The sequence below is a fragment of the Leucopleurus acutus genome (assembly GCF_964270905.1).
Source record: "Leucopleurus acutus genome assembly, chromosome: 10".
NCBI lineage: Eukaryota > Metazoa > Chordata > Mammalia > Artiodactyla > Delphinidae > Leucopleurus > Leucopleurus acutus.
In genome coordinates, this window is record NC_139153.1 from 102,715,743 (window position 1) to 102,740,572 (window position 24,830).

General features: G+C 44.6%; 1 protein-coding gene across 1 annotated transcript; it reads left to right on the top strand.

The window, feature by feature from the left end:
- The first annotated feature begins 384 nt into the window (after window positions 1-384).
- Window positions 385-20,456, top strand: ECI2 (enoyl-CoA delta isomerase 2). Its single transcript, XM_082848366.1, has 10 exons — window positions 385-464; window positions 3,579-3,741; window positions 5,845-5,943; window positions 6,151-6,339; window positions 8,868-8,937; window positions 12,264-12,366; window positions 13,117-13,237; window positions 17,677-17,766; window positions 19,385-19,528; window positions 20,169-20,456. Exons 1-10 carry the CDS (start codon window positions 409-411, stop codon window positions 20,322-20,324), a joined length of 1,191 nt encoding a protein of 396 aa, XP_082704492.1. The 5' UTR covers window positions 385-408; the 3' UTR covers window positions 20,325-20,456.
- Window positions 20,457-24,830: the final 4,374 nt, after the last annotated feature.

A 24,830-nucleotide genomic window follows, 5' to 3' on the forward strand; every position in this document is an offset into this window, starting at 1 on the left:
CGTGCCTTTCACGCGCCCTCGGCTGCCTCCCCGCCTCCGGCCTCTAACGCCGGGTCAGCCGGTGCTCCCGCCAACCCCGCAGGGCCCTAGGGCAAAGCGACACGCCTCCCGCCCCTGGCCCCGCCCCGGCCCCGCCCCGGCCGCTGATCCGACCCAACCTATCACTCCCGGCCCCTCCCCCCGCGCGGGCCCCGCCCCCGGCCCCCGCCGCCACCTGTCGCCTTCAGGCCCCGTCCCAGCCCGCCCTCCCCGGGCTCCGGCCCCGCCCCTGGCCCCTATCCAACCTATCGCGTTCAGGCCCCGCCCCTCCCCGGCCCCGCTCAGACCTATGGTGTCCCGGCCCCGTCCGGGAGTCAGTCCCCACCCCCACCCCCCGGCCCGCAGTCCCGCCCACGCCCTGGAGCAGCCATGGCAGGAGTGGCCGGAAGGCTGGCGCGGCTGTGGTGCTCGGGCGCTCTCAGCAGGTAAGTGCCGAGCCCGGGCCCAAGGTCGCCCTCGGACGCCGCCGTGCTTGCGGGGGGCGCGCTGTCTGTTATCGCGTCTCGGTAGCAGCAGGGTTTGCGGGCTTCTAGCAGAGCGTGACGTCAGGTGTCCCTCTCCCGCTCGCCCTTCTCTGGGTCGGAGGGTCAGGACGGCCGAGCTGGGTCTCGCCGCGCGCGTCCCCGCCCGCCCCCGCCGCCGGGCTCCGAGATGCTTTGCTGAGTTGGGGGGGTCGCGTGAGCGGCCGTGCGGGCTCGTGCCCGCCGTGGGAGCGCGCCCCGAGGTCAGGTGGGGGTGACCCGCCTGCTTCGTGGAGAACGTCCTGCCTGGTGATGGTGGCGGGATGCACAGCCGGGCCACGTGGAAACCAGAACCGGGCTGTGCACCGGCAAGGGGAAAACCCTGGAACGTGCCGGTTGCCTTCGGGGGTGGAGTTATGATTTTCCCTATTTTATATACTAAGAGGTCGTGTTTTGTAATTTTTTAAAAACTCTATTTTAAAATAAATAAGTTTGCACCATATTTTGTGACAACTTGCACATTTCGCCCTTTATGTACATTTTAAGTTTTCCTTTCATTTTCTGCTTGTAACTTGCCAGGTGCCAAATTCATGTAAGATGCAGTTTTTTCCCTTTTTGGGGAAAAAAAAAAAAACGGATTTAATTATTTAATGTAAAACTCATAGAAGGCTAATTTTACTGAATGCGGCTAATTCAAGGTTTGAACCTACTCTTTGAAAGTTACATTATTGCAGAGGAGGTGATACATTTGTTAGGTTTGGGCTTTATTTGTAGCTATTATTTTAATCATCTTTGATGCCTTTAACTTTATTACTCAGGGTCATTTGTTGTGAAACAACAGTGTTGTTTGTTTGTGACCTCACTGCTGTGCATTGATGCTTTCCCCTCCCCTCTGCTTACTGTGTGTGCTTAAAAAGCTAGTTACCTGGTAGCACTTGCTGTCTCTGCTCTGCACTTGGCTCATTAGACATGTCTGGGTTAGGGGTGACTATGTCTGCTCAGCAGGCTTCACAGCCTAGCATCCAAGGCAGGTAGATTTCCCCCAGGTAGGTCTTTCACCTCCGTAAGAAAGAAGTGCTCTCTATCTGGAATGCCAGCAACTGCTCATCTCTGCTCTGAACATTTCTTTTTTTGTGTGTGTGTGGTACGTGGGCCTCTCACTGCTGTGGCCTCTCCCGTTGCGGAGCACAGGCTCCGGACGCGCAGGCTCAGCGGCCATGGCTTACGGGCCCAGCCGCTCCGCGGCACGTGGGATCTTCCCGGACCGGGGCACGAACCCGTGTCCCCTGCATCGGCAGGGGGACTCTCAACCACTGCGCCACCAGGGAAGCCCTCCTCTGAACATTTCTTACATCTTCATTTTCCCCTCCTTTCACCTGTGTGTGTGCTGGGACACACATGTTTGCTGAGCAGAGTAAGGAATTGACCTGATAAAAGTTTATACTTTGTTGATCAGTGACTATGTGACTGAGCAAAGGGCTTATGTGCCTGAGGGGCGGAAAACCAAATTCTGACAGCAGGAGTTTGCAGCAAAGTAAGGATTTATTGCAGGGCGCTAAGCAAGGCAGTGGGAGGACAAGCCTCAGGTACACTCCAAATTGATCTTTGTGTTACAGGCTTTTTTTTTTTTTTTTTTGAGGGGAAGAACAAAGAAGCTGAAATTAATTATCCTCTTGTGACATTTATTAATCATTGCATGTCTCTGGTTTATAACTCTCTGGCCAGGTGGTCCATGGCACAGGGGTCTGTGAACTCGTCCTGCTCTGCAGAAACAACCTGAGTCTGCACGTTAACAATGATGTCTATAACAGCAGTTTTAGTACAAAAACGATGTTATCGACAGCAGCAATTTTAGTCATCTGACTCTGGTTGATTAGTGCTCAGTTAGCCCAGGATTGAGGTCCGAGGAGACAAGAAAGGGAATAAAGTTTTGGACAGAGGGATGACTCACAAACTCGGTAGGGAAACTCGGTTTTACGGGGACTCAGTTTCAACTGCAGAGGCTGTTTCTGGACCTTGGGACCCAAATGACTGAACTCTTTGTACTTTACCCCCTTGGTCTCAGTATCTTTATTTTGTCTGGGGGTGGGGCAGGCACATTAAACTCAGAGACTGAGATAGTCTTTGCCACTGTTTTATTTAACCCAGGTTCACTGCGGGAATAGTAATAATTTCACAAGCCAGTAGCATACAGGATAATGCCTCTTCATAAGGCAGTAGAGAGTTGTGACTTTGCCATCCAAGAGCTGATGTCCAGCTGCCAGCCCCCAAGTAAAAGTCCCCTGATGCTGGAGCAGTTTGCTGGTGTGGCCAGGCAGGCTGATTCTTCGGTGGCCGCTACATGGCTTTCACCACTGCTGATCGAAGAGTCCCCTTTACCGTGGCAGGAGCTTGGAGAGCTATCTGGATCAGCAGAGGGGAGCCTTGCCCAGACTGACACTCTCGGACGGTCCTCACAAATTTATAGTCTCAATGACCCCTCTGCCTATAGTCACTTCATCTGCTCTTATCAGTACGTCCCCCGCAGGACCCCTCAGACGCTGAGCTCTGGGGATTTATAGTCTCAGTGACCCCTCTGCCTATAGTCACTTCATCTGCTCTTATCAGTACGTCCCCCGCAGGACCCCTCAGACGCTGAGCTCCGAGCGGCTACCAACCAGGAGGATGAGATATCAACCTGACACAGCTCACATCATTCTTATATCAAAACCACTTCACTTCTAAAAACAACTTTTGGGGTCTTTCCTTTCACTTCAGTTGTACGCAAGTGGCTCTGCGGTCTTCACACCCCGCGCAGCACTCCTGCTGTCCTCCATCTCACAGGCCTCTACTGACTTCCTGCCCGGGGCACAGTTCCACGGCTCCCCAGCTTCTGGCTGCTTTCTCTCTGTTTGATTTGAAGGCTACATGACTGCCATTAGCTTCTGTACTGATTTCTTATCTCGGGACAGTTTTGGAAACCACTAACCATTCACAGCCAGGTGGCTGGGGAAGTATAGGGAAACTGTTTCTGGAGAAACGTAGCATTTTGGCGTGTAAGGGCTGGGAACGATTAGCAGTCAGCCTGCCTGTTTGCAGTCCTCTGCAGGTCACCCGTTTCCCAGCACTTCAGCTGCACTTGTGTGGCCCAGCAATGAGAGCCAGCCAGAAGGACTTTGAAAACGCCCTGAATCAGGTGAAACTCTTGAAGAAGGATCCAGGAAATGAAGTGAAGCTAAAACTCTATGCACTGTATAAGCAGGTAAATGCCTAAGGTGCGACATAAAGACATTTTGAGCAGATAGGTCCTCAGACAGACGTGCTGTGTGTTGTACTAAAATGCAGCCTTAATGCTTTTAGGGATTGTGTTGCTGCCTTTCCTACCGAGAGTGTATACATGAGAGTTTATTATATTAGACTTCAAAATATTATTAAGGCAAAAAGTAACTCCTCAGGACCACTCCAGAGTAAAAGAGACTTAAAAGATATAACAACCAAAGGTGCAGATCTTATTTGGCCACTAATTAAAATAAATCAGCTGAAAAAGTGGTCTTGAGACAATTGGGGAAATTTGATTAGGAACTGAGTATTAGGTGTTACCTAGGAATTATTCTTAATGGCATCATGGTTGTATAAGAAAATGTTTTTTTGTTGTTTTTTTTTTAGGAATGCATACTGAGTACCTAGGGGTAAAATAGTATGGTGTTTGGCATTCTCTCAAATAATGAAACAAAAAAGGAAAGAAAAGGGTGGATGAAGCAAGTATGGCAAAAATGAGCGTTACTGAGTTTGGGTGACGAAGATCGGGAGTTCATGACAGTATTCTACTTTTGTATATGTTTGAAATTTTTTATTACAAAATTTTAAAACTCAAGTTTTTAAGTTACAGTGTCTGAAAAATGTCCTGGGAAGTCAGCCCCTCTGGGTTCCTGTGTGTTTTCTATTTTTCTCTTCCTGTGACGCATACGGGCCTCTCTTACTTTCATACTGGTGTGTATAGTAAAGAACTTAGCTTTGCCCCCAAAGAGGTCTGACCTTTGCCCTTGGCTTCTGGGAGGTAATTTCTAAGCCCTTGAAATACCAAGAGTGATAGAAGTGTCTCTGTTTGCCTGGAGAGTCTCACCATGGTATTTAGAGTAGGGGCTGCGATCACACTTCAATCATGCCGAGGTGGTGGAGCCCCAGTGAAAACTCTGAACACTGAGGCCTGAATGAGCTTCGCTCGTGGGCAGTACTCTGTGTGTCGTCACGCAGCAGTCTGGGACTGGAAGAGTACGCTGTCCTGACTCCGCAGTGGCCGGTTGGCGGCGGGCTGGGGTGTCACACACACACCTTCCCCAGATTCCACCCTCTGCATCCTCCCTTGCTGACCTTAATCCGTATCCTTTCCCCCTAATAACCGGTAACCAAGAGTACAGCAGCTTTCAGTGCATTCTGTGAGTCATTCTAGCAGATTATTGAACCCGAGGGTGGTTTCGGGAGCCCCCAATCTCGCACTTGGTGTCAGAAGTGGAGGGGGGCAGTCTTACGGCCTGCGTTGCCTCTGATTTCTCAGATGGCTAACTCTTGCGAGGTGAGTCTTATCTCTCTTTCTTTGGAGAATCTTAGCCTCCTTTGCTGCCCTTGTTTTTCAGAGCCTCCTTCAGCTAGTTATATTACGAAGTTGAAAAGCATGGTTATTAAATGGAGTTTTAAATTTGCCATCTCTGAAAATAACTGAGTGCATATTTTTTTCATCTCAGAACACTCAGTGCGCCTCCCCTCAAACAAGTAAACTTTAGTTGCTTTCTGCTTGCTGCTCGCGTGTCCTTCAGTTAAGTGTCCTAAGGGCCAGCGGCACTGATGACCCCACCCCTGCCCCCTCGTACGCAGCTGCAGCTTTGTTGCTCAGTTATCAGATATCTGCCATGGAACTGGGTTGGGGAGGGTGTTTCTTTTGAATGGGCTTTCAGAATACACTGTGTGTTCAAAATGTTTGTGGGCGAGTTACCTTTGAAGATTATTTGCTTGAAGATTTTCATCATGTATGAAGAATGTGACCATCGCTAAAACTAATGAACAATGATTTTTTTTAAAGTATTCAATACTTTCCCAAAACCCTAATCTTGCATTATTTTCATGCACAGGCAGATATAACTTATTTTAGGGACTAATAGCCAATAGCATATTTTGTCCCTCCAGTCTTTTTTCTCTTGCTTGTGCATTTTTAGCAACAGCATCGAAGGGAGAAGAAAATGCAAATAAATTTATGTGCCTTGGGAGGGGAAGGTGCGTTCACGCTGGCGTGCATCTTACGGGTCTTAACTATTTAAGGCTCCAGTTTGCATGGGCGTTTGACCAGTAATTGCCCCTCTCCTTTTCACAGGCCACTGAAGGACCTTGTAATGTGCCCAAACCAGGTGTGCTTGACTTTATCAATAAGGCCAAGTGGGACGCTTGGAATGCTCTTGGCAGTCTGCCCAAGGTACATTTACTTATCATTCTGCTTTTATTCCATTTGCTGTGCTCCTAAAGGAAGGGGTTGCTTCTCATTATTAAGCCATCACAGATGAGCCTTCTAGATCTTGAGATCCCTCTACCGAACCAGAATCTCTGTTCTTTCTTCATTGCCAGGAAGTTTCTCAGAATGCTTGTTCATTGACCGTGGGCTGAAATTGTCATCTCTCTGCAGGAAACCGCCAGGCGTAACTACGTGGACTTGGTGTCCAGTTTGAGTGCTTCGTCTGAGTCCTCCATCCAGGTGACACCTGCAGCAGACAGGAAGCAACCAGGAAGTGACGCCCTGGTGGTGACCTCCCAAGATGGCATCACAACCATCACATTGAACCGGCCCGACAAAAAAAATGCACTCACCACTCAGGTAACACGACCTGCCCTAAGAGTCCGTCCTGCTTTTCTTTTCTTCCTCTGTCTGTTTCACTCAAAAACTATAGTGTGTCAGCATCCTTCCTGTTTCTGTGAGAGCTTGTGTTTGATTCGTACAGAAGATTAATGATTGTGGCTACTTCATACAGCAGAGTGGGACATTCATTATTTAGAATTTGTGAGCTTCGGGTAGGTTATGCATGCCCAGAGGCACTGCAACTTTTCTGATGATGGAAACACAGATAAATGATGTGAATATAAATGAAACACATGTCACAGTAAGAGAAGATGCAGAGGGCTTCTCTAAGGTTGGCATAGACGCTCCCTGGACACATCTTCATGTCACTTAGCCTTGAGAGTGAGTACTAATGTACTCGCGTGGAGCTTTATTTTGTACAAGTAGAGGGAAAAAGGAGAGAAGAACTCAAATAGATCATAACCCAGCTCTGCTTGAAATGAGCTGCTTCACAAGGGCACTGCTAGTCTTTGAATCGGTCACTGAACTAGAATAATAATAGAAATAACCCCTTCCACAGCCTAAGCATCCATCAGTGGACGATGGACAAAGAGAACATGGTACGTCTACACAGTGGAACACTGTTCAGCCATAAAAAATTGTGAAATCTTGCCATTTGTGACGACGTGGATGGCCCTTGAGGGCATTATGCTAAGCGAAATAGCTTAGAGAAAGGCAGATACCGTATGATCTCGCTTATAAATACAGAGAACAGCAGATTGGTGGTTGTCAGAAGTGTGGGGTGAAGGGGGTCAAAATGTACAAACTTCCAGTTATAAAATGAAAATGTCACAGGGATCACCTGTACAGCACAGTGACTATAATACTGTTTTCCGTGTCTGAAAGTTGCTAAGACAATAAATCTTAAAATTTCTCATCACAAAGAAGAAACATTGTAACGATGTGTGGTGATGGACGTTGGCTTAGTGCGGTTATTTTACAATGTATACAAGTATTAAATCATTCTGTTATACACCCGAGACAAACATATGTATCATTAAAAAAAAAATAAACCGAAGTTTAAGGAAAAAGTAGCCACTTCAGCCCTTTCCCCTTGAGAATAAAGTAGAGAATTAATTGGATACTTGGTGCTGAACTGGGAGTAAAATTCAAAAGGGCCGTAACCCCTTTTCATCGGACGAATCACCTCTGTTGTAGTAGAAAAAGCGCACTACCTCAAAATAGTCTCAAATAAGGATTCCATGAAGCTGGATATGCACTGTGCAGCTGACAAAGCATTCGAGTCTCAAAACTTTTTCTTTTCTCCTGACTCTTTTTTTTTTTTTTTGTGGTACGCGGGCCTCTCACTGTGTGGCCCCTCCCCTTGCGGAGCACAGGCTCCGGACGCGCAGGCTCAGCGGCCATGGCTCACGGGCCCAGCCTCTCCGCGGCATGTGGAATCTTCCTGGACCGGGGCAGGAACCCATGTCCCCTTCATCGGCAGGCGGACTCTCAACCACTGCGCCACCACGGAAGCCCACTGACTCATTTTTATATATCCATGGTAGTAATAGCAATAACTACTCTTTACAGAGTGGCGCGTGTGTGTCAGTACTTTCCACGCAGAGGTTTAATTCCCACAAGGAGCCTACCACTATTGCTACCTAACAATAAAATAATTAGGTTAAGTACTTATTTACTCCAACTCACATGACTCATAACCAGGAAGATCTAAGTTGAAGCCATGATCTATCCATCCCTTCAGCCTGGCTCTTGCCAGATACCCTGTCATGCTGCATCGTCATCCCGGTAGTCGTAATGGAACGACTTCCTCATTCCCTCCCTCAGTAGAAGTGATTTCACCTCCATTCATACATTATGTAAAGTCCATGCGTCTGTTTTTTCAGTAAAGGATGTGTATCTATAAACGTCAGCGCTCTTCACCATTCTCTCCCTTATCTAAGGTAGAAACTGCACCTGTTTTAAATGCCTTGAAAGCTATGACAGCTACACGTCCAAGATTTTCAGAGACGTTGCTGATTTGAAATATTGGGCCCACTGTTCTTGACGGAGTCCAGCCTTTCACCCTCCATAACACTCCCAGGCTGCCTGTCACACTCATGCTGTCTTGACGTCCCAAATAAATAACTGCTTCCTGGAAATCTTTCTCTGCTCCCCGCGCCATTGTACCCACCCTAGAAAAGGACCGGCAGCTCCTCTGAGCTTTCTGCTGCTTTGTACTTTCCACCCATTTTAGAGCTTTCCCTCCCCGTCTATTAATTCCAAAAGCTCAAGGACTGTGTCTTACTTGTTCATTTTGGGGGAAAAACGTGGATATGTTCCCCAGCATCTTCTACATAGCACTTGGTACAGAATACACACCACGTAATCATAAAAGGAATGGAAGTCCTTTCAGTCTTTCGTTCTGGCTCTATAAATACAGCCAGCGAAGTGTTTGGCACTTTGCAGAGGGTGGGCTTTGCAGACTGATGTTTAGTGAAGCCCCTGGGTGATGGTTACCATTTTCAGAGTTTTTTTCTTTTCCTCGTCTTCCCCCTTTCACACAGATGTATCACGACATCATACTTGCACTTGAGGCTGCAAGCAAGGATGATTCAGCCATAACTGTTTTAACAGGTGAGACATTTTCTTAGATTTCTAGTTAAGTTTCTATTTGGGGGGATTTTCATCTAAGTAGGAAATTGAGTAAATAAGCTCTAATATCTTTTCTAGTGCTAAGATACTCTAATTCTTAAATACATAAGAAATACGATAGACACAGGATTGATATCTTTATCACGTAAAAAGCAGATACAAATTGGTAAGAAAAGTACTAAGACCTATTAGATAAACGGGTGAGTGAAATGAACAGATAATTTATATGAGTATATGAGTATATAAGTACAGGCATAAAAGAAACAAGGAAAATGCAACCAGATTAATAAACAGAAATCAAAATGATGAGATACCACTTTATACTTATCTGAATTAGCAAAATTTCATGTTATACCCAATTTTGACAAGGTTATGGTAGAATAAATGCCTCTACTCCCTTGCTGACAGCAGCGTGATGGCTATAAAAAGTGTAAGTAGCTAAGGAAAGGGCATTTGACGGTATGTAAAATGTTCGTATACTTTGATACAGGGATTCCACTTATGGGAATTTATTTTAGGGAAATTATCCAGGAAAAAGGAAAGGTCTTATGCAAGAAAGATAATCTTTGCAGCATGACTTATAATTGTGAAACTGTTAAAACATTGTAAATATGCCGCGTGACAGAATAATAAAGCACATTATAGAACATCCAGTAGACTACATACCGTACAAGTATTAACAATTACAACCCTAAAAACCGACAGTATAGCAAATGTTTAAGATACAATAAAAAGCATTAGCAGTTATATCAGCACTGTGATAATAAGTGGAAAATATGCATGATCTGGGCCTGGGCTGATGAGAACTCAGAGAACGGAAGTCATTGAACCTGGAAGGGGCACTGCGTGTAGTGGTGCAAGCTGAGGGTCAGGACTCGGATCCACTGGTGTTTAAATCCGGGCTTCGTTCCTCACTACCTGTGGGCAACCTCTGCTTCCTGAATGGAGAAGACAGTGTCTTCCTAACCCCACAGAATGGTCGAGGTGGTGGCACGAGACAGTGCAGGGCAGGGCTCACAGCAGGTACTTGGGAGACGGGAGCTGTTACCATTTGTTGACGCAGTGGAAGCAGGACTGATTTTATTTTATTTTATTTATTTTCTTTTTTGGCCACGCCATGCAGCTTGCGGGCTCTTAGTTCCCCAACTAGGGATTGAACCTGCACCCTTGGCAGTGAAAGTGTGGAGTCCTAACCACCAGACCACCAGGGAATTCCCAGAGTGATTTTATTTCCTTTTAATTTTCATTAAAATTTGTAAAATATATAATATTATATAGAGATATCAGAGATCTTTCAGTAAAAAAGGGAGATGAGGAGAAAGAGAGATACCTAACAGCTGATGAGAGGGGGTGAAGGAAGGGGAAGAGTTGAGCATGGCCCTTGTATTTCACAAATACACCTCGGAGAACGGAGGCAACAAAATCAGTCTAGAGGTGACATTGGCTTGATACAGGAGAAGAATGTTTTCTGGTTTTTTAATTAAAAAAAATTTTTTTAACATCTTTATTGGAGTATAATTGCTTTACAATGGCGTGTTAGTTTCTGTTCTATAACGAAGTCAGTCAGCTATACATATACATAAAAAATTTTTTAACTAAAAGTATAATACAGGCACATGGTTTTTTAAAAATCCAAAGATTGTGAAATGGCATATAACAAAACTAAATCTCACTCTCCTTGGAACCCCAGTCTTGCTTCCTAGAAAAACTCAGCTTTTCTTGAGCCTTCCAGAAACTGCCTATGTGTGTATGTGTGTGTACCCCGCCTCTTGTAAACGGAAAAGGAAGCATATAGTACATACATACTATACCCACCTTCTCCTAACAGCATATCCCGAAAAATTGTTCTCTGTCAGCACGTATGCATCTAAGTTTTTCTCTGCAGGACTACAAAGTATGAAAGTTTTGGGATTCCATAATTTATTTCATCATTCCTGTATTGATGAATGGGTAGACCGTACTTAGTCTTTTGCTATTAAAATCATGCTGCAAGGGTATCCTTGGACATATGTCTTGCAGCGAATGTGCAAAATCCAAAGGCTATATTCTCAGAAGTGAAGTTGCTGGGTTTCGTAATAATGGTAATAATGGCTGACGTTTCTAGCATACTTCCTGTCTGCTGAGCACTGGTCTAAGCATTTCAATTCATCTGATAGCGTCTTGATTCTTCACTTTTCTGAGCTTTCTTGCAATAACCCTGTGAGGTTAGGCCCTGTTATTACTCGTATCTTACAGGTGAGGAAACTGAAAGGTTAGGATTTGATAAATAGTGCTTTTCCTATAGTGATTTTCTGTATATCCTTCACGTTCATTTTCTAGTTCCTGTTTGATCTAAACGTTGTAATAGTAAGTTCTTTAATTTCCAGAAAGGATTTTTTTTTTTTGGTTTTCCATTTCTGTTATCAATTCCTAGTTTATTGTATTATAATCAGAAATGATTGGTTTTACCAATTTTACTTTTTTAGAATCTATTAAAATTTCGTGTATATTAGCTATATATTGAAATCTCTGCCTTGAAGATTAAGAATCAACAAAATGGCCAATATTTTATATCATCCAGGAACACTTAAAAAGTAAGTTCAGGGACTTCCCTGGTGGTCCAGTGGCTAAGATTCCGTGTCCCCAGTGCAGGGGGCACCGGTTCGATCCCTGGTCGGGGAACCAAGATCCCGCATGCCACACGGTGCAGCCAAAAAAATAATAGTAATGAAAAAATGTTTTAAATAAAAAAGAAATTTAAAAAAATTAAAAGTTCATTCTTGATTTTTAAGGTATAGAGTTACAATTATATCAATTAGACTTGCCTCTCTAATTCATGTTATATAGATTTCCTAAATTCTGTTTTCTAATTTATCTGTCTGGACTGAAAAAAGAAAATTAAAGGCATCTGTTTCTCTCAGCCCATGCTATGCTGGGTCCCCCCTCCCCAGAGCCTTTGCACATGCTGTCACCGCTGGAGAATATTCCCCCCACCCTCTTTCCATCTACCCCTGCCCGTGTCCTTCAGATCTCAGTCCAGTCATTCCCGCCTTAGCAAAGTCCCTCCCTGAACCCCCAGGTGAGAGCAGAGCCCCATTGCCTGCTGTCCTGTCCTCGTGTCCCTTTGCATCATCATAGTTGCATTGCCTACAGTTATTCATGTGTCTTTAAATCAAGGTCCAGCTGACTCCCTGGTCTGTCAATTAGGGCAGGACCCCGGCTGGTCCACCAGTGTATTTCCAGAGCTTGGTACAGAGCCTGGCACATACAAGATGCCCAGTGACTACTACAGAGTGAGTGAGGGCTGGATCCATGGATTTTGTTTACAGGCAATGGGGACTATTATTGTAGTGGGAATGATCTGACCAACTTCACGGATATTCCCCCTGGTGGAGTGGAGGAGAAAGCCAGAAGCGGGGCCGTTTTACTGAGGTGAGAGCACGTCTGTCTCATCCCGGGGGGCTTACCCTTATCGGTGTGGGGTCTTCAGCTGCGCCGAAGTAAAATAAATACTTCTTAGGTTCTGTGTAATCGGCTGTGACTTTAGGCAAGCATATTTCTCCAAGCTTCTATCAGTAGGGGGCATTTGCTCCATCACTGTAACTTCTGTTACCCGTTCTCCTGGCCTCCCTACACCACATTTGATTGGAAAGCATACAAGTCAACTACCGCTACCAATTAAATTCTCCCATATTGAGGCAGAGGAGTTTAGCAACTTCTCTGGCCAGAGGAAGGCGTGACTGCCATGATCGCTGCTCATAGGAGACTTGAAATGGTCTCAGAAGACACAGAGGGCGTGAAGGCGTCTCCTCCCGCCTCATTAGTCCCCGCTGCGTCTCTGGTGCCGCACCACTGAGCTGGGATACCGCAGCACGTGCTGGCGGCCACCCTCGCCTCTGAGTCTACAGCTGGCTTACGTCCCTGACTGAATGCCTAGAACACAAGATTTGAACCAAGGCTGACCTGTGGGACTCTGCAAGTTCCCCTCAAGTGCCTTTCAGATGGGAGGAAACTGGTGTGAGAGGCCAGGGAGGTGGCAGGGCAGAGAGGCACTGCTAGGCGATGGGAAATTCACCAGCCTGGCCAGAAAAGCACGTTCCAGACTCACCCTGTCTCGCCTGCATACTTCAGTGATGCTACTTTGGCATATTTAAACATGCTTTTATATTTCCACGTCTGTAGGGATTTTGTCGACTGTTTTATAGATTTTCCGAAGCCTCTCGTTGCAGTGGTAAATGGACCAGCTGTAGGAATCTCCGTCACCATTCTCGGGCTATTTGATATCGTGTATGCGACCGACAGGGTAAGTCAGCTCCCGGAAATGTATGAAGTTATACAAGTTAAAAAGAGATCCTCTGAATTCTCCTTTATTGTTGCTAGTAGTAAACAGATTACATATGGTTTATGGTAGAATGGACCGAATTTAAATTTTTCCCAAAGAATTAGTCTAAGATGACGCTTTTTTTTTCCTTTACTATTAACTTGAATTTTCCTAAACACGAATATTGTTGTGAACATTTTGCCCCAGCTCTTTTGGCTCTGTGCTCTAATCCTGTTACACAACACTTGTTCATTTTTACTCTAAAATAGTCAGGAACCTTCAAAGCTTGTTAGCAGGGGGCAAAAAATAGCTGTTTTGGAGGTTATACAAGTGAGTTATTTGATCAGTTTTTCCAAGTAAATGAATCCTGGAATTTATAAATCCAGAATAAGGAAGAACTTTCAGGTGTTATTCTGCTTTCACTCCCTCCTTTGCAGATAAGAAAAGCAAAGCTCAGAGGAGTCGTGTTCACCATTGAGTTATATAGATTTTAATTTTTCTTCCTACTACAGTCATAATATATGTCATAGTAGAAAATAAAATTTTGGAAAATGTGGAAAAGTACAAAGAAAAGAGTTAATTTAAAAGTCACTCCTTATCTCACCACTCAGATAAGCAGTGCTAACATTTGGGTTATTTAACTTATCTAATTTAACCAGTCCCTGACACTGGAACCCTAGAATATTTCCAGTTTTTATCCTTATAAACAAAAATGTGATGAACGTTTATCTTAGAACGTTTACTGTAGAACTAATAACCACCTCTTAGGGTTATCAGATTCTAAGAGTGACTTTTGCTTTTGTGGCGGTACAATTTGCTAATGTACATACAGCCTTGCAGGGAACACTTGGTTTTTACCGCTGAAGAGATTCCTGGCTTTGTTTGGAGGTGTTTTCTCCACTGATGGGGCCGTTTATGAGGGTCCTTAACTCTGTGGCTCACCTTTTACTGGATTCCTTTCAATGAGGTTGGGCATATTGTCAGATCTAATTTTCCCATAAAAATAGCAAATGGAAGTCTAGACACTAGGCTACCTAACCTTTGTAGGTGGAAGTCTCTGCTCAACGGCAGAAATTAACAGTCTTTGGTCACATTCTGTGTGTTAAATGACCAATTAATTGACCTGCTTTGAGCAGGGTGGGATCAGGAGTTCCTGACCTGAACTTGGGGGTCTCATTCTTCAGTACTTGGAGGCCAGTATCATCATATTTGAATCTTGTCCCAATTCTCCCACTGGATTCCAAATGATTGTCATGTACATCATCTTTTTAAAGATTTCTAGGACTCCCATCTTACGATACAATTTGAATTCAAATTGAAATCAGAGGGAAATGCGTATATATTATGTATGCTAAAAGATTGGGCCCAAAGTAAAATATTTGACAAATAGTGACCACTGCTAAGAGTTCACCCAACTGAATTAAACCAAGGTTCAATTTAAAATCAGGCAAAGACACAGAAGAAAGAAGCTGTGGAGAGGAATTCATTTTACAGGGTTTCTCATTCCTGGCTTCATGAATAGATACCATATTAAATGTGGGTTAACATTTAACCCATATAACCAAGTTATTCTCTATTATGGGCAATAAGTAGTGCCTCTGCCTATTAGCTTCTCTGTCAGCAAACAGTACATTTCCTCTTTGAGTTAATAAAAAGGCAGAAATCATAACAGTAATAGATCTTTGAGCGCTCAGTATCTAGGAGGCACTCTGCTGATGCACATTATATGTGTTCAGTAAATGCCCACGTTAACTGCCCTGCGAGGCAGGTGCCCTCATCCCATTTTACAGATGAGAAAACCGTGGCACAGAGAAGTTAAGAAGCTCCAGGGTCACCAGGCAGCCTGACGCCAGCATCTAACCCTTAACTACATCTACTGCTCCATTGCTTATAATAATGTTTATACGTGAATTAAATGCTGCTTATTATCAGCTTTCCACGCACCTGTTTGTGGCTCTTACCAAGGTCGGCTGCTTCTTTCAGTTTTCTGGTCATGTTCCTTAGGCTGTGACTTCTCAGCACATTTTCTCCAATACGCTTTCTTTTAGGGGGGAAAAGAGAAGACAGGTGACATTAATAACTGTTTACTTTATACTTTTATTATTTTGATTTGTATGCTTTGTACATTATATGTTTATATTTTCTAGCAATATTCATTAAAAAAAAACCTCCATACCTGATTATGGGAAATGAAGTCTAAATATGCTGTTTACGGAATTGTTGATTATAAGTTAATTTCCTTTCATAAGAACTTTTCATTCATCAAGAAACACACAAAACTATTTCTGACATCTAGAAAAAAACTACAAATGACTCTGTAGTCTAAATAACCAACATTAAAGTAGTTTCTCGTATTTAAAACCAATCAAAAAACCTCTGGGGCGAAATCAAGACAAATGGCAGATTGAGGAAGTAAATTTCAACTCACAATACAGGCTAAACTTTCTAATACATTTTTTAAATGTGTCTATAAAGTGATGGATCAACAAATTAATATAAAAATACACGACAGAGAGGAATAAATAGCCCACAGAAAAGAAAGTATAAATGGCTCTTAAAAACACGTGAGAAAGACACCATTAAGAAAAGGACTTGTAGGGGCTTCCCTGGTGGTGCAGGGGTTAAGAATCTGCCTGCCAATGCAGGGGACACGGGTTTGAGCCATGGTCCGGGAAGATCCCACATGCCGAGGAGCAGCTAAGCCTGTGCGCCACAACTACTGAGCCCGCGCTCTAGAGCCCGCGAGCCACAACTACTGAGCCCTCATGCCACAACTACTGAAGCCCACGTGCCTAGAACCCATGCTCCACAACCAGGGAAGCCACCGCAATGAGAAGCTCGTGCATCGCAATGAAGAGTAGCCCCCCCTCGCCGCAACTAGAGAAAGCCCGTGTGCAGCAATGAAGACCCAATGCAGCCATAAATTAATTAATTTAAAAAAAAAAGACAACCAATACAACTTAAAAATAGTGGGCAAAGTATTGCAAGCTACTTCACCAAAGAAGGTATGCAAATGGCTGATAAACACACGAAAAGATGCTCAACATCATTAGTCATTAGGGAACAGCAGATTAAAACCACACCAAGGGCTTCCCTGGTGGCGCAGTGGTTGAGAGTCCGCCTGCCAATGTGGGGGACACGGGTTTGTGCCCCAGTCCTGGAAGATCCCACATGCCGCGGAGCGGCTGGTCCCATGAGCCATGGCTGCTGAGCCTGCGCGTCTGGAGCCTGTGCTCCGCAACGGGAGAGGCCACAACGGTGGGAGGCCCATGTACCACAAAAAAAAACAACAACAACACTGAGACACCACAACACACCTACTAGAGTGGGTAAAATTGAAAAGACTAAGGATAACGACAGGTTTAGGGAGAACGCAGAGTGGTTGGAACTCCCTGCTGCACCTCGCAAAATAGTCTGGCAACGTCTGAGAAAGTTACACCACACATGAACAGCACAGCCCAGCAGCTGCACGCCTGGGCATTTACCCAAGAGAGTTGAAAATACACCTCCATCATAACCTTATTTATAACATCCAGAATACCGGAAATACCACAGTGGCTCCAGCTGGTGGATGGATAAGCGAATTATGACACATCCGTACAATGGAATACTTCTCAGAAATGAGAAGGAACAGACCCTACTATGTGCAGTAACAGCGTGGTGACTCGAGCCTTCTGCTAAGGACAGAAGCCCACAGAAGGAGAAGAGGCTACAGAACGTGTGACTCCATTTATATGCATTCTAGAAAAGGCAAAACTGTAGGAACAAAACATCCGTGGTTGCTTGAGGGTGAGAGACAGACTGACTGCAGAAGGGGCGTGAGGACACCTTGGCGTGGGGGGTGGTGGAACTATTCTGTACCTTGGTCATGGTAGTGGCTACACAGCTGTATACATTTGTTTAAACTCATCAAACCGCATACGTTAAGAGTGGATTTTGTGTGTATACAGGCAGACCTCAGAGAGATTGTGGGTTTGGTTCCAGGCCACCGCAATAAAGCAGATATCACAATAAAGTGAGTCACGGGACTTTTTTGGTTTCCCAGTACATATAAATGTTATGTTTACATTTACTGTAGTCTGTTAAGCATGCAATAGCATTATGTCTAAGAAAACCATCAGACATTTTAGAACAGCTTTAATTTAAACTAACGCTGTTGGGAAAGTGGCACCGGCAGACTTGCTCGACTTGGGGTTGCCCCAGACCTTCCATTTGTAAACAAAAATAAAACTGCGGTATCTGCGGAGCGCAATAAAGCAAAGCACGATAAAAGGAGGTCTGCCTGCATAATAATACAATGACCCTAATTTTTTTTAAAGCTCTTCAGTTAAGCATTGTAAGGAGGATAGAAACCAGTAGTGACTTTTTTGAAATCACATGTGAAAAGATGATTTTCCTTTTTTTCCTCTCTCTTCACAAAGGCAACATTTCATACTCCATTCAGTCACCTAGGCCAGAGTCCAGAAGGATGCTCCTCTTACACTTTTCCGAAGATAATGGGCCCAAGCAAGGTAATTTTTGGAAACCTTAAAGCGAAAGGTAATGTCATCTCCATTCCAAAAGTAACCCCACACTCTCTGTTCTTTCCCTCTATAGTAGAGGCAGCAGACAGAAGCGAATTATTTGCTCCCCAACTCCAAGAGTTTTAAACATAGAGGAACCAGGCTGTGGGAAGCATCTGGTCCGCAGGGAAATTTAGACACTCTGTCCCCAAACTGGGGGTGACTCTCAGCTGGGTGCCCCGTGCTCCCAGCGCCGTTCCCGGCCCCCACAGCCTTTCCTCCAGACTGTCCCACAGGGCAGCAAGGCTCCAAGGGGCCCAGTGGCCGCTCAGGTCTGTCCCTGCAGTTATGGAAACCTAGGTGCCCACCCTTGGTGGGCAGGACCCCGAGGGGATCATGACAAGCCCGAGAGCCGGGGGTAGGGAGAGGCTTAGCAGACATCCTTCAGGATCTGAAAGGGGGGGAGTGGGAATTGAGCCTCTGTTCGTTGCTATTAGGTTTTCATTGAAAAAAGTGTATATTTTTAAAATCTCTTTTCTTTTGTTTCTGGACATGCCATGCGGCTTGCAGGATCTCAGTTCCCCGACTGGGGATTGAACCCCGGCCACGGCAGTGTGAGAGCCTGAAATCCTAACCATTAGGCCACCAAGGAATTCCCTTTTCAAATCTCTTTCTTCAGTCACGTGCCCTGAATTCTTATACAGCTTTGAACTTTGAAAATTTGGGCAGACCCAACCCTAAGGCTTAGAACATTTGACTCTGAAACCGTCTTTCCTTTTCTGGAAGAGAAATTGCAGACATGGGAAAGGAAATCCACTTGGTGCCCCCAGTATTGTTAGAAACTGAACATCAGTCTCCCTCACTTTCCTTCAGTTAAGTGGAGCTCATTGGAGTAGCTGGACAGGTAAAGAAAACTGTCAGAGCCAGACCACTGTGTGAATTTCCAGGGAAAGGAATTATATATATATATATATATATATATATATATATATATATATATATATATATATGTATGTATGTATTTATTTTATTTATTTATTTTGGCTGCGCCGCGTCTCAGTTGCAGCACATGGGATCTTTAGTTGCAGCATGCAGACTCTTAATTGAGGCACGCAGGATCTAGTTCCCCAACCAGGGATCAAACCCAGATCCCCTGTATTGGGAGCGTGGAGTCTTACCCACTGGACCACCAGGGAAGTCCCCGGGGAAGGGAATTTTGACAGTTGGTGTGCCTAAATGTTGGTTGGCATTTCCTATGACGGTGATTTTTCTTTTTGTTTTATAATTGTTTATAGCGTATAAAACAGGAACTCATTGCTGCCGTGTGTCGTAGAATCAACACCTGCCTCACAGCCTTCCTGCCCCAGGCTCCCAGCTCTTTTTGCTCCGCATCGTAGACAAACACAGAAGCGGCAACCTCTACAAACTGTCCAGAAAGCCCAATGGTCTCAGCACAAAGTTGGCAAACCATTGCCTGTGGCACCATCAGTTTCCCCCTTAATGAGAAATACTGGCAGCCTCAGCAGCCAGAAGGAGATGTCCCTGTGTCTGCTGGAAGCAGTTCATTCTGAAGTTAGCTGAGCCTTGTTTCACTGCAGTAACGTCTCAATCCCGCTTTTCATTTCAGGCAACAGAGATGCTCGTTTTTGGGAAGAAGTTAACAGCCCGGGAAGCGTGTACCCAAGGACTTGTTACTGAAGTTTTTCCCGACAGCACTTTTCAGAAAGAAGTTTGGGTCAGGCTGAAAGCATATTCAAAGCTCCCCCCAAATGTTCGTATTCGTTTTCTTGTTTGTTTTGTTTTGCTTGTAAGAACCATGGAAATCATCTGTTTGCCTTAAGAGCATAAGCAATTTAAAAAACAAGACAGCTGGCTCTGAGCACATCTAAATCTGAGATTAAAAGTAAGCCTAATAATGTTAGAAATACTGACTTTTACAAAACTGATCAAATAGGCGTCCCACTCCTGTGCTGTGGAGACCGAGGGGCGGTTCTCTCTGGGCACCACTTGGAGGAGGTTGATAGGCAACCTTTACCAGCATTTTCATCCTTGAATCCCGGTGAGCAGTCAGACAGGTTAACTGTGAGGAGATTCTGACCACACAGCACTCGTTTTTATATGTGGTAGCTGGTGACTGACTTTCTCATGTTCTCACTGCTCAAAATGTCCTGGAGCCGGAAGCTTTGGTTTCTATCTACAGCTTCTTAGAAATGTGTGATCACAAGCCCTGCCCCACACCTGCTGGGAGGATGTGTGCACACACGAGCGTTTGAGGAACAGTGTCTTATCTACACGTTTCTTAAGGTGTCACAGGATCAAATGAACGACAGAGAAACAAGCATCAGAATTCTAGAATAATCTCACTCCTCTTAGAATGCCTCTTAACCTCACTGTTGGTTTTGTTTTTTCAGGCCATGAGAATTTCAAAACAGGTCATCAGAAATACGGAGAAAGAAAAGTTGCACGCGATTAATGCTGAAGAAAGCAACGTCCTGCGGGAGAGGTGGCTGTCAGATGAGTGCATGAACGCCGTCGTGAGCTTCCTGTCCAAAAAAGCAAAGCTGTGATGGCCATCACATCAAAGCTAAACGTTTCCAAGGAAGGGATGTGCTACTATTTCTGCTTTCCAATTCCTGAACTAAGTAAACCTCGCTGTGCCTTTTTTCAGTGCTAAAATACCAGTTATGATAATTATACTTCACTAGAGCCCTGATGAAAAACAAATGATGTGAAACCAGCTTTGAGAATTTACGTAGGTTTTTGGTAGTGAGGAGTCTTACGTCTTTCACTATGAATCGCTGTTGCCAGGCACACTGAAACACTGTGCCCGGCGTCCTGCTCTGAAAGGCATTCACAGTGCTGCAGGCGGAGACCGTGTGTTCGAAAACCACTACTGCACTTTGCCGTCCACACAGGCTCACTGACTTGATCGGCCCAAACACCGACAGTCTCTGGATGACCGAGTCAAGATCTTCAGTGGGTCGCATGTTCTTTTTCAGCCGTCTGGCAGGGGGAGCAAACAGGGAGCAATATTACTAGAGGATGAATTAGAATCTTAGTTTCATCCTCCCCCCTATAATTTGATTAAAAGGGATGAAGGGATTGGATCGTTTCATTGGAAAGTGATGTTCTGTATCAGTGATTATTTCCTCATCTGTCATATAGTCTCCATTGTCGTTTAATGTGGTACTTTATAAAAAGCACCCCTGAAAGCTGCCTTAACTGTCCTTGTGACTCTCTGTTTCGATGGCTGCCATATGAATCACCTGACAAGAGTTTAATTCCAGTGGCTGTAGGATTGGCATGGAAGATTTTGCTCTTCTAAATGTCCTCCTTCCTTTTTAACCTCCTTCAAGCATCAGCATCCAGGTAGCCAACCCACCGAACCTCTAACTTCTTAATTCTTAATTTTTTTATTCCAGTAATCCTAACCCATAAGTGTTCACTCTTATAGGAAATACATTAATAGTAATAACCCAGTCGTGTTTACTGAGCACTTACTATTTGTTTCTAGTGCTTAATGCCCATAAGCACATTTTGTCCTCAAAAAACAATGCCCGGAATTAAAAATGAGGTAAACTGTTGCTGCTACCCATTTACAAGTAAGGAGTCCAAGGCATGGAGATGTAAGTAGCTTTTCCAGAGTCAGAGTCCCAGTAAGGGTCAGAGAGTCCCAGCCCCACTGTGTCCCCATGAGCTGCCCATCCCTCCCACTGACTTCGACTAACATCTCTGGACAAAAGGTGAAAAACAATGGCTTGAGGATGCTGACATTAAACAAAAGCAGACGGATCGTGGTAAGGCATCAAAATGTGGAGAAGCATCTGCCCATGAGTTTCTGAGACTGTGGGACATTAGGAAACAATTGCTGGGATCTCTGTCCTGAGCACGGGGCATATGCCCCAAAGGCAGGCCCAACTGTGCAGCAGTGCAGTGGTTGCCATGGTGTGACTGGCAAAAGAAAATTTGAGGCCAAGAAGAACATCTCTCTAACCAGGAAAAGGATTCCCTGGGGCTGGAGAGGAGAATCCCAGAGCAGAGAAGGAATGAGGTGCTCCCCTAATTCTAGGTATAAACCTACACAGCTTAGGTTCACAAGCGGGACAGGCTCAAACCAACATGGTAAAGGCTTTGGGAAGTAAACTGGGAATTTAAGCACCACTAACACAAGATCAAGACAGCTTATAGTCTCAACCTAAGCAGGTTGATTACTTGCTAAAACAAAACCATCAACATTCTCCAGATAATTCAACAAAACTCAGGCTCCAGGCAACGTAATATTCACAGTGTCCATGATACAATCCAAAATTACCGACATACAAAAGACCATGAAAATGTGGACACTAAGGTGAAAAAAGACAACACACGTCAATCCCGAGATGACCTAGATGTTGGAATTGTCCCACAAAGACTTTAAAGCAGTTCTCATAACTGTGCTCCACGAGGTAAAGAAAAACACACTTGAAATGATTAAAACTACATGAATTCTCATCAGAGAAACAAACTACACACAAAAAAAGAACCAAATAAAATATTTAGAACTGAAAATCTGAAATTTAAAATTAATTCTCTAGGGAATCCCATGGTATTCCAGTGGTTAGGATTCAGCACTTTCACTGTGGTGGCCCGGGTTTGATCCCACAAGCTGCATGATGTGGCAAAAAAAAAAAATTCTCTGGAGGGACTCTAGCAGAATGTAGATGACAAAGGAGTCAAAGAACCTAGAAGATAAGTCAACAGAAACTAAGCAATGTGAAGTACAGGGAGAAAAAAATACTAGGAAAAATAAGTAATCAGAGTGACATCAGCAAGATGTTGGAAGTTTCAGGTCCTCATCGCCCAACAGAAACATCAAATAATCAACTACAGAAACCCGTCAGACATCTACAGCAAACAAGTGAATGTCCAATCAAGAAATAAGTTACATTAAAACTGATAGGAGGGCTTCCCTGGTGGCGCAGTGGTTGAGAGTCTGCCTGCCGATGCAGGGGACACGGGTTCGTGCCCCGGTTTGGGAAGATCCCACATGCCGCGGAGCGGCTGGGCCCGTGAGCCATGGCCGCTGAGCCTGTGTGTCCGGAGCCTGTGCTCTGCAACGGGAGAGGCCACAACAGTGAGAAGCCCGCGTACCGCAAAAAAAAAAAAAAAAAAAAATACTGATAGGAGATTTTGTGACATTTTTACTCACTCTTGCCCCACCTACTCCCCTGCATGACGTGGTTGGAAGGAATTAGTCTACTTCCCGCCTCCTCCTCTTGGGATGGAAGGAACAGACTGGAACTTGTTTGCAACATGCTGGCCTGTCTGGGTTGCCTGAGGGATTGGTTGCTGTCTTGCCTGACTCAAAGTTCAGATGGAAACATTGGCATAGTTTGGGTCCTGGGCTAGAAGCCACAGAAGGCACTGAAACACGTCAAAAGTACAAGCTGATTGCACACCCGTGGATGCAGAGAAAGAGATTACAAGCAGAGGAAGACAATAGAGCATTTAAGACCCTGAGAAGAAGCTGGAATGAGACTCTTTGGGAAGACATTTAAAAGCAGTTGGGGGTGGGGGGGCAGGATTAAAAACAAAACCAAAAATTAAACCTATACACAGGCTCAGACAGGAATCATGCCCAGTTAAACCTGAAAAGGCCTGGGCTGGTCTCAAGACTCATGGGCCCACCATTTCAAGGTCTTGCACAGCGGTGTGCAAGCACTGGGAGAGGTGGCTGTTCTTTCAAATGCACAGTTTTCAAGAAAAGGTCATAAGGCATGCAAAGAAACAGGGAAATGTGACCCATTCAAAGGAACAAAATCTCCACAAATAGTCCACGAAGAAACACAGGCATGAGACTTCCTAGAAAAAGACTTTAAAACAACTGTCAAATATGTTCAAAAGAGCTAAAGGAAAACATGGGCAAAGAGCTAAAAGAAATCAGGAAAACACTGTGTGACAAAATAGTATTAGCAAAGAGATGGAAATTATTTTTTTAATTAACTCTGAAGATGAAAATTACAATAACTGAATTGAAAAATTCACTAGAGGGGTTCGCCAGCAGACTCAAACAGGAAAAAGAAAGCATCAGCACACTTAAAGACATTTGGAATTATTGAGTTTGAGGAGCAAAAAGAAAGAACAAAAGTGAGCAGAGACTAAGGGACTTATGGGACACCATCCAGCGACCAGTGTGCACACAATGGGAATTCCAGGAGGAGAGATAATGGCTAAAAACTTAACACAGTTTGAGGAAAGACATGATATACAATGCAAAAAGCTCAATGAACTATAAGTAGGATAAACACAAGGAGACCTACACTGAGACACATTGTAATCAAACCTGTCAAAGACAAAGCATGAATCTTGAAAGCAGAAAGAAAAGCAACTCATCACACACAAGGGATCCCCAATGGGATGAGCAGCTTTCTCAGCAGCCAGAAGGGAACGGAATGATGTGTTGAAAGTGCTGAAAGAACAAAAACAATTGTCACCTGCTAACTCTACATCTGGCAAATAGTGTTCTTCAAAAATGAGGGAGAAATTTCAGACATTCCTATACAAAATCTGGGGGAGTTCATTACCACTAGATGTGCCCTGCAAGAAATGCTAAAGGGAGTCCAAGTTGAAATGAAAGGATGCTGGATAGTAAGTCAAAGCCACATGAAAATATAAAGTGCTCCAGCAAAGGTAAATACATGCACACAAATATAAAACTATTATTGTAATTTTGCTTTGTAACCTCACTTTTTATTTTCTACAGGATTTAAAAGACAAATGCTTAAGATATAATTATAAATCTATGTTAATGGGTATATAATATATAAAGATGTAATCTGTGACATCAATAACAAATGGAGAGGGCTTCCCTGGTGGAGCAGTGGTTGGGAGTCCGCCTGCCGATGCAGGGGACACGGGTTCGTGCCCCGGTCCGGGAGGATCCCGCATGCCGCGGAGCGGCTGGGCCCGTGGGCCGTGGCCGCTGAGCCTGCGCGTCCGGAGCCTGTGCTCCGCAACGGGAGAGGCCACAGCAGTGAGAGGCCCGCGTACTGCAAAAAAAAAAAAAATAATAATAATAATAAATGGAGATGCAG

Bases quoted from the DNA above. Each gene is read 5' to 3' on its own strand.
- ECI2 (XM_082848366.1), top strand. From the start codon at position 409: ATGGCAGGAGTGGCCGGAAGGCTGGCGCGGCTGTGGTGCTCGGGCGCT. The intron at 8,938-12,263 runs GTGAGACATTTT...TTTTGTTTACAG, and splicing joins AGCCATAACTGTTTTAACAG to GCAATGGGGACTATTATTGT. The intron at 19,529-20,168 runs GTTCGTATTCGT...TTGTTTTTTCAG, and splicing joins ATTCAAAGCTCCCCCCAAAT to GCCATGAGAATTTCAAAACA.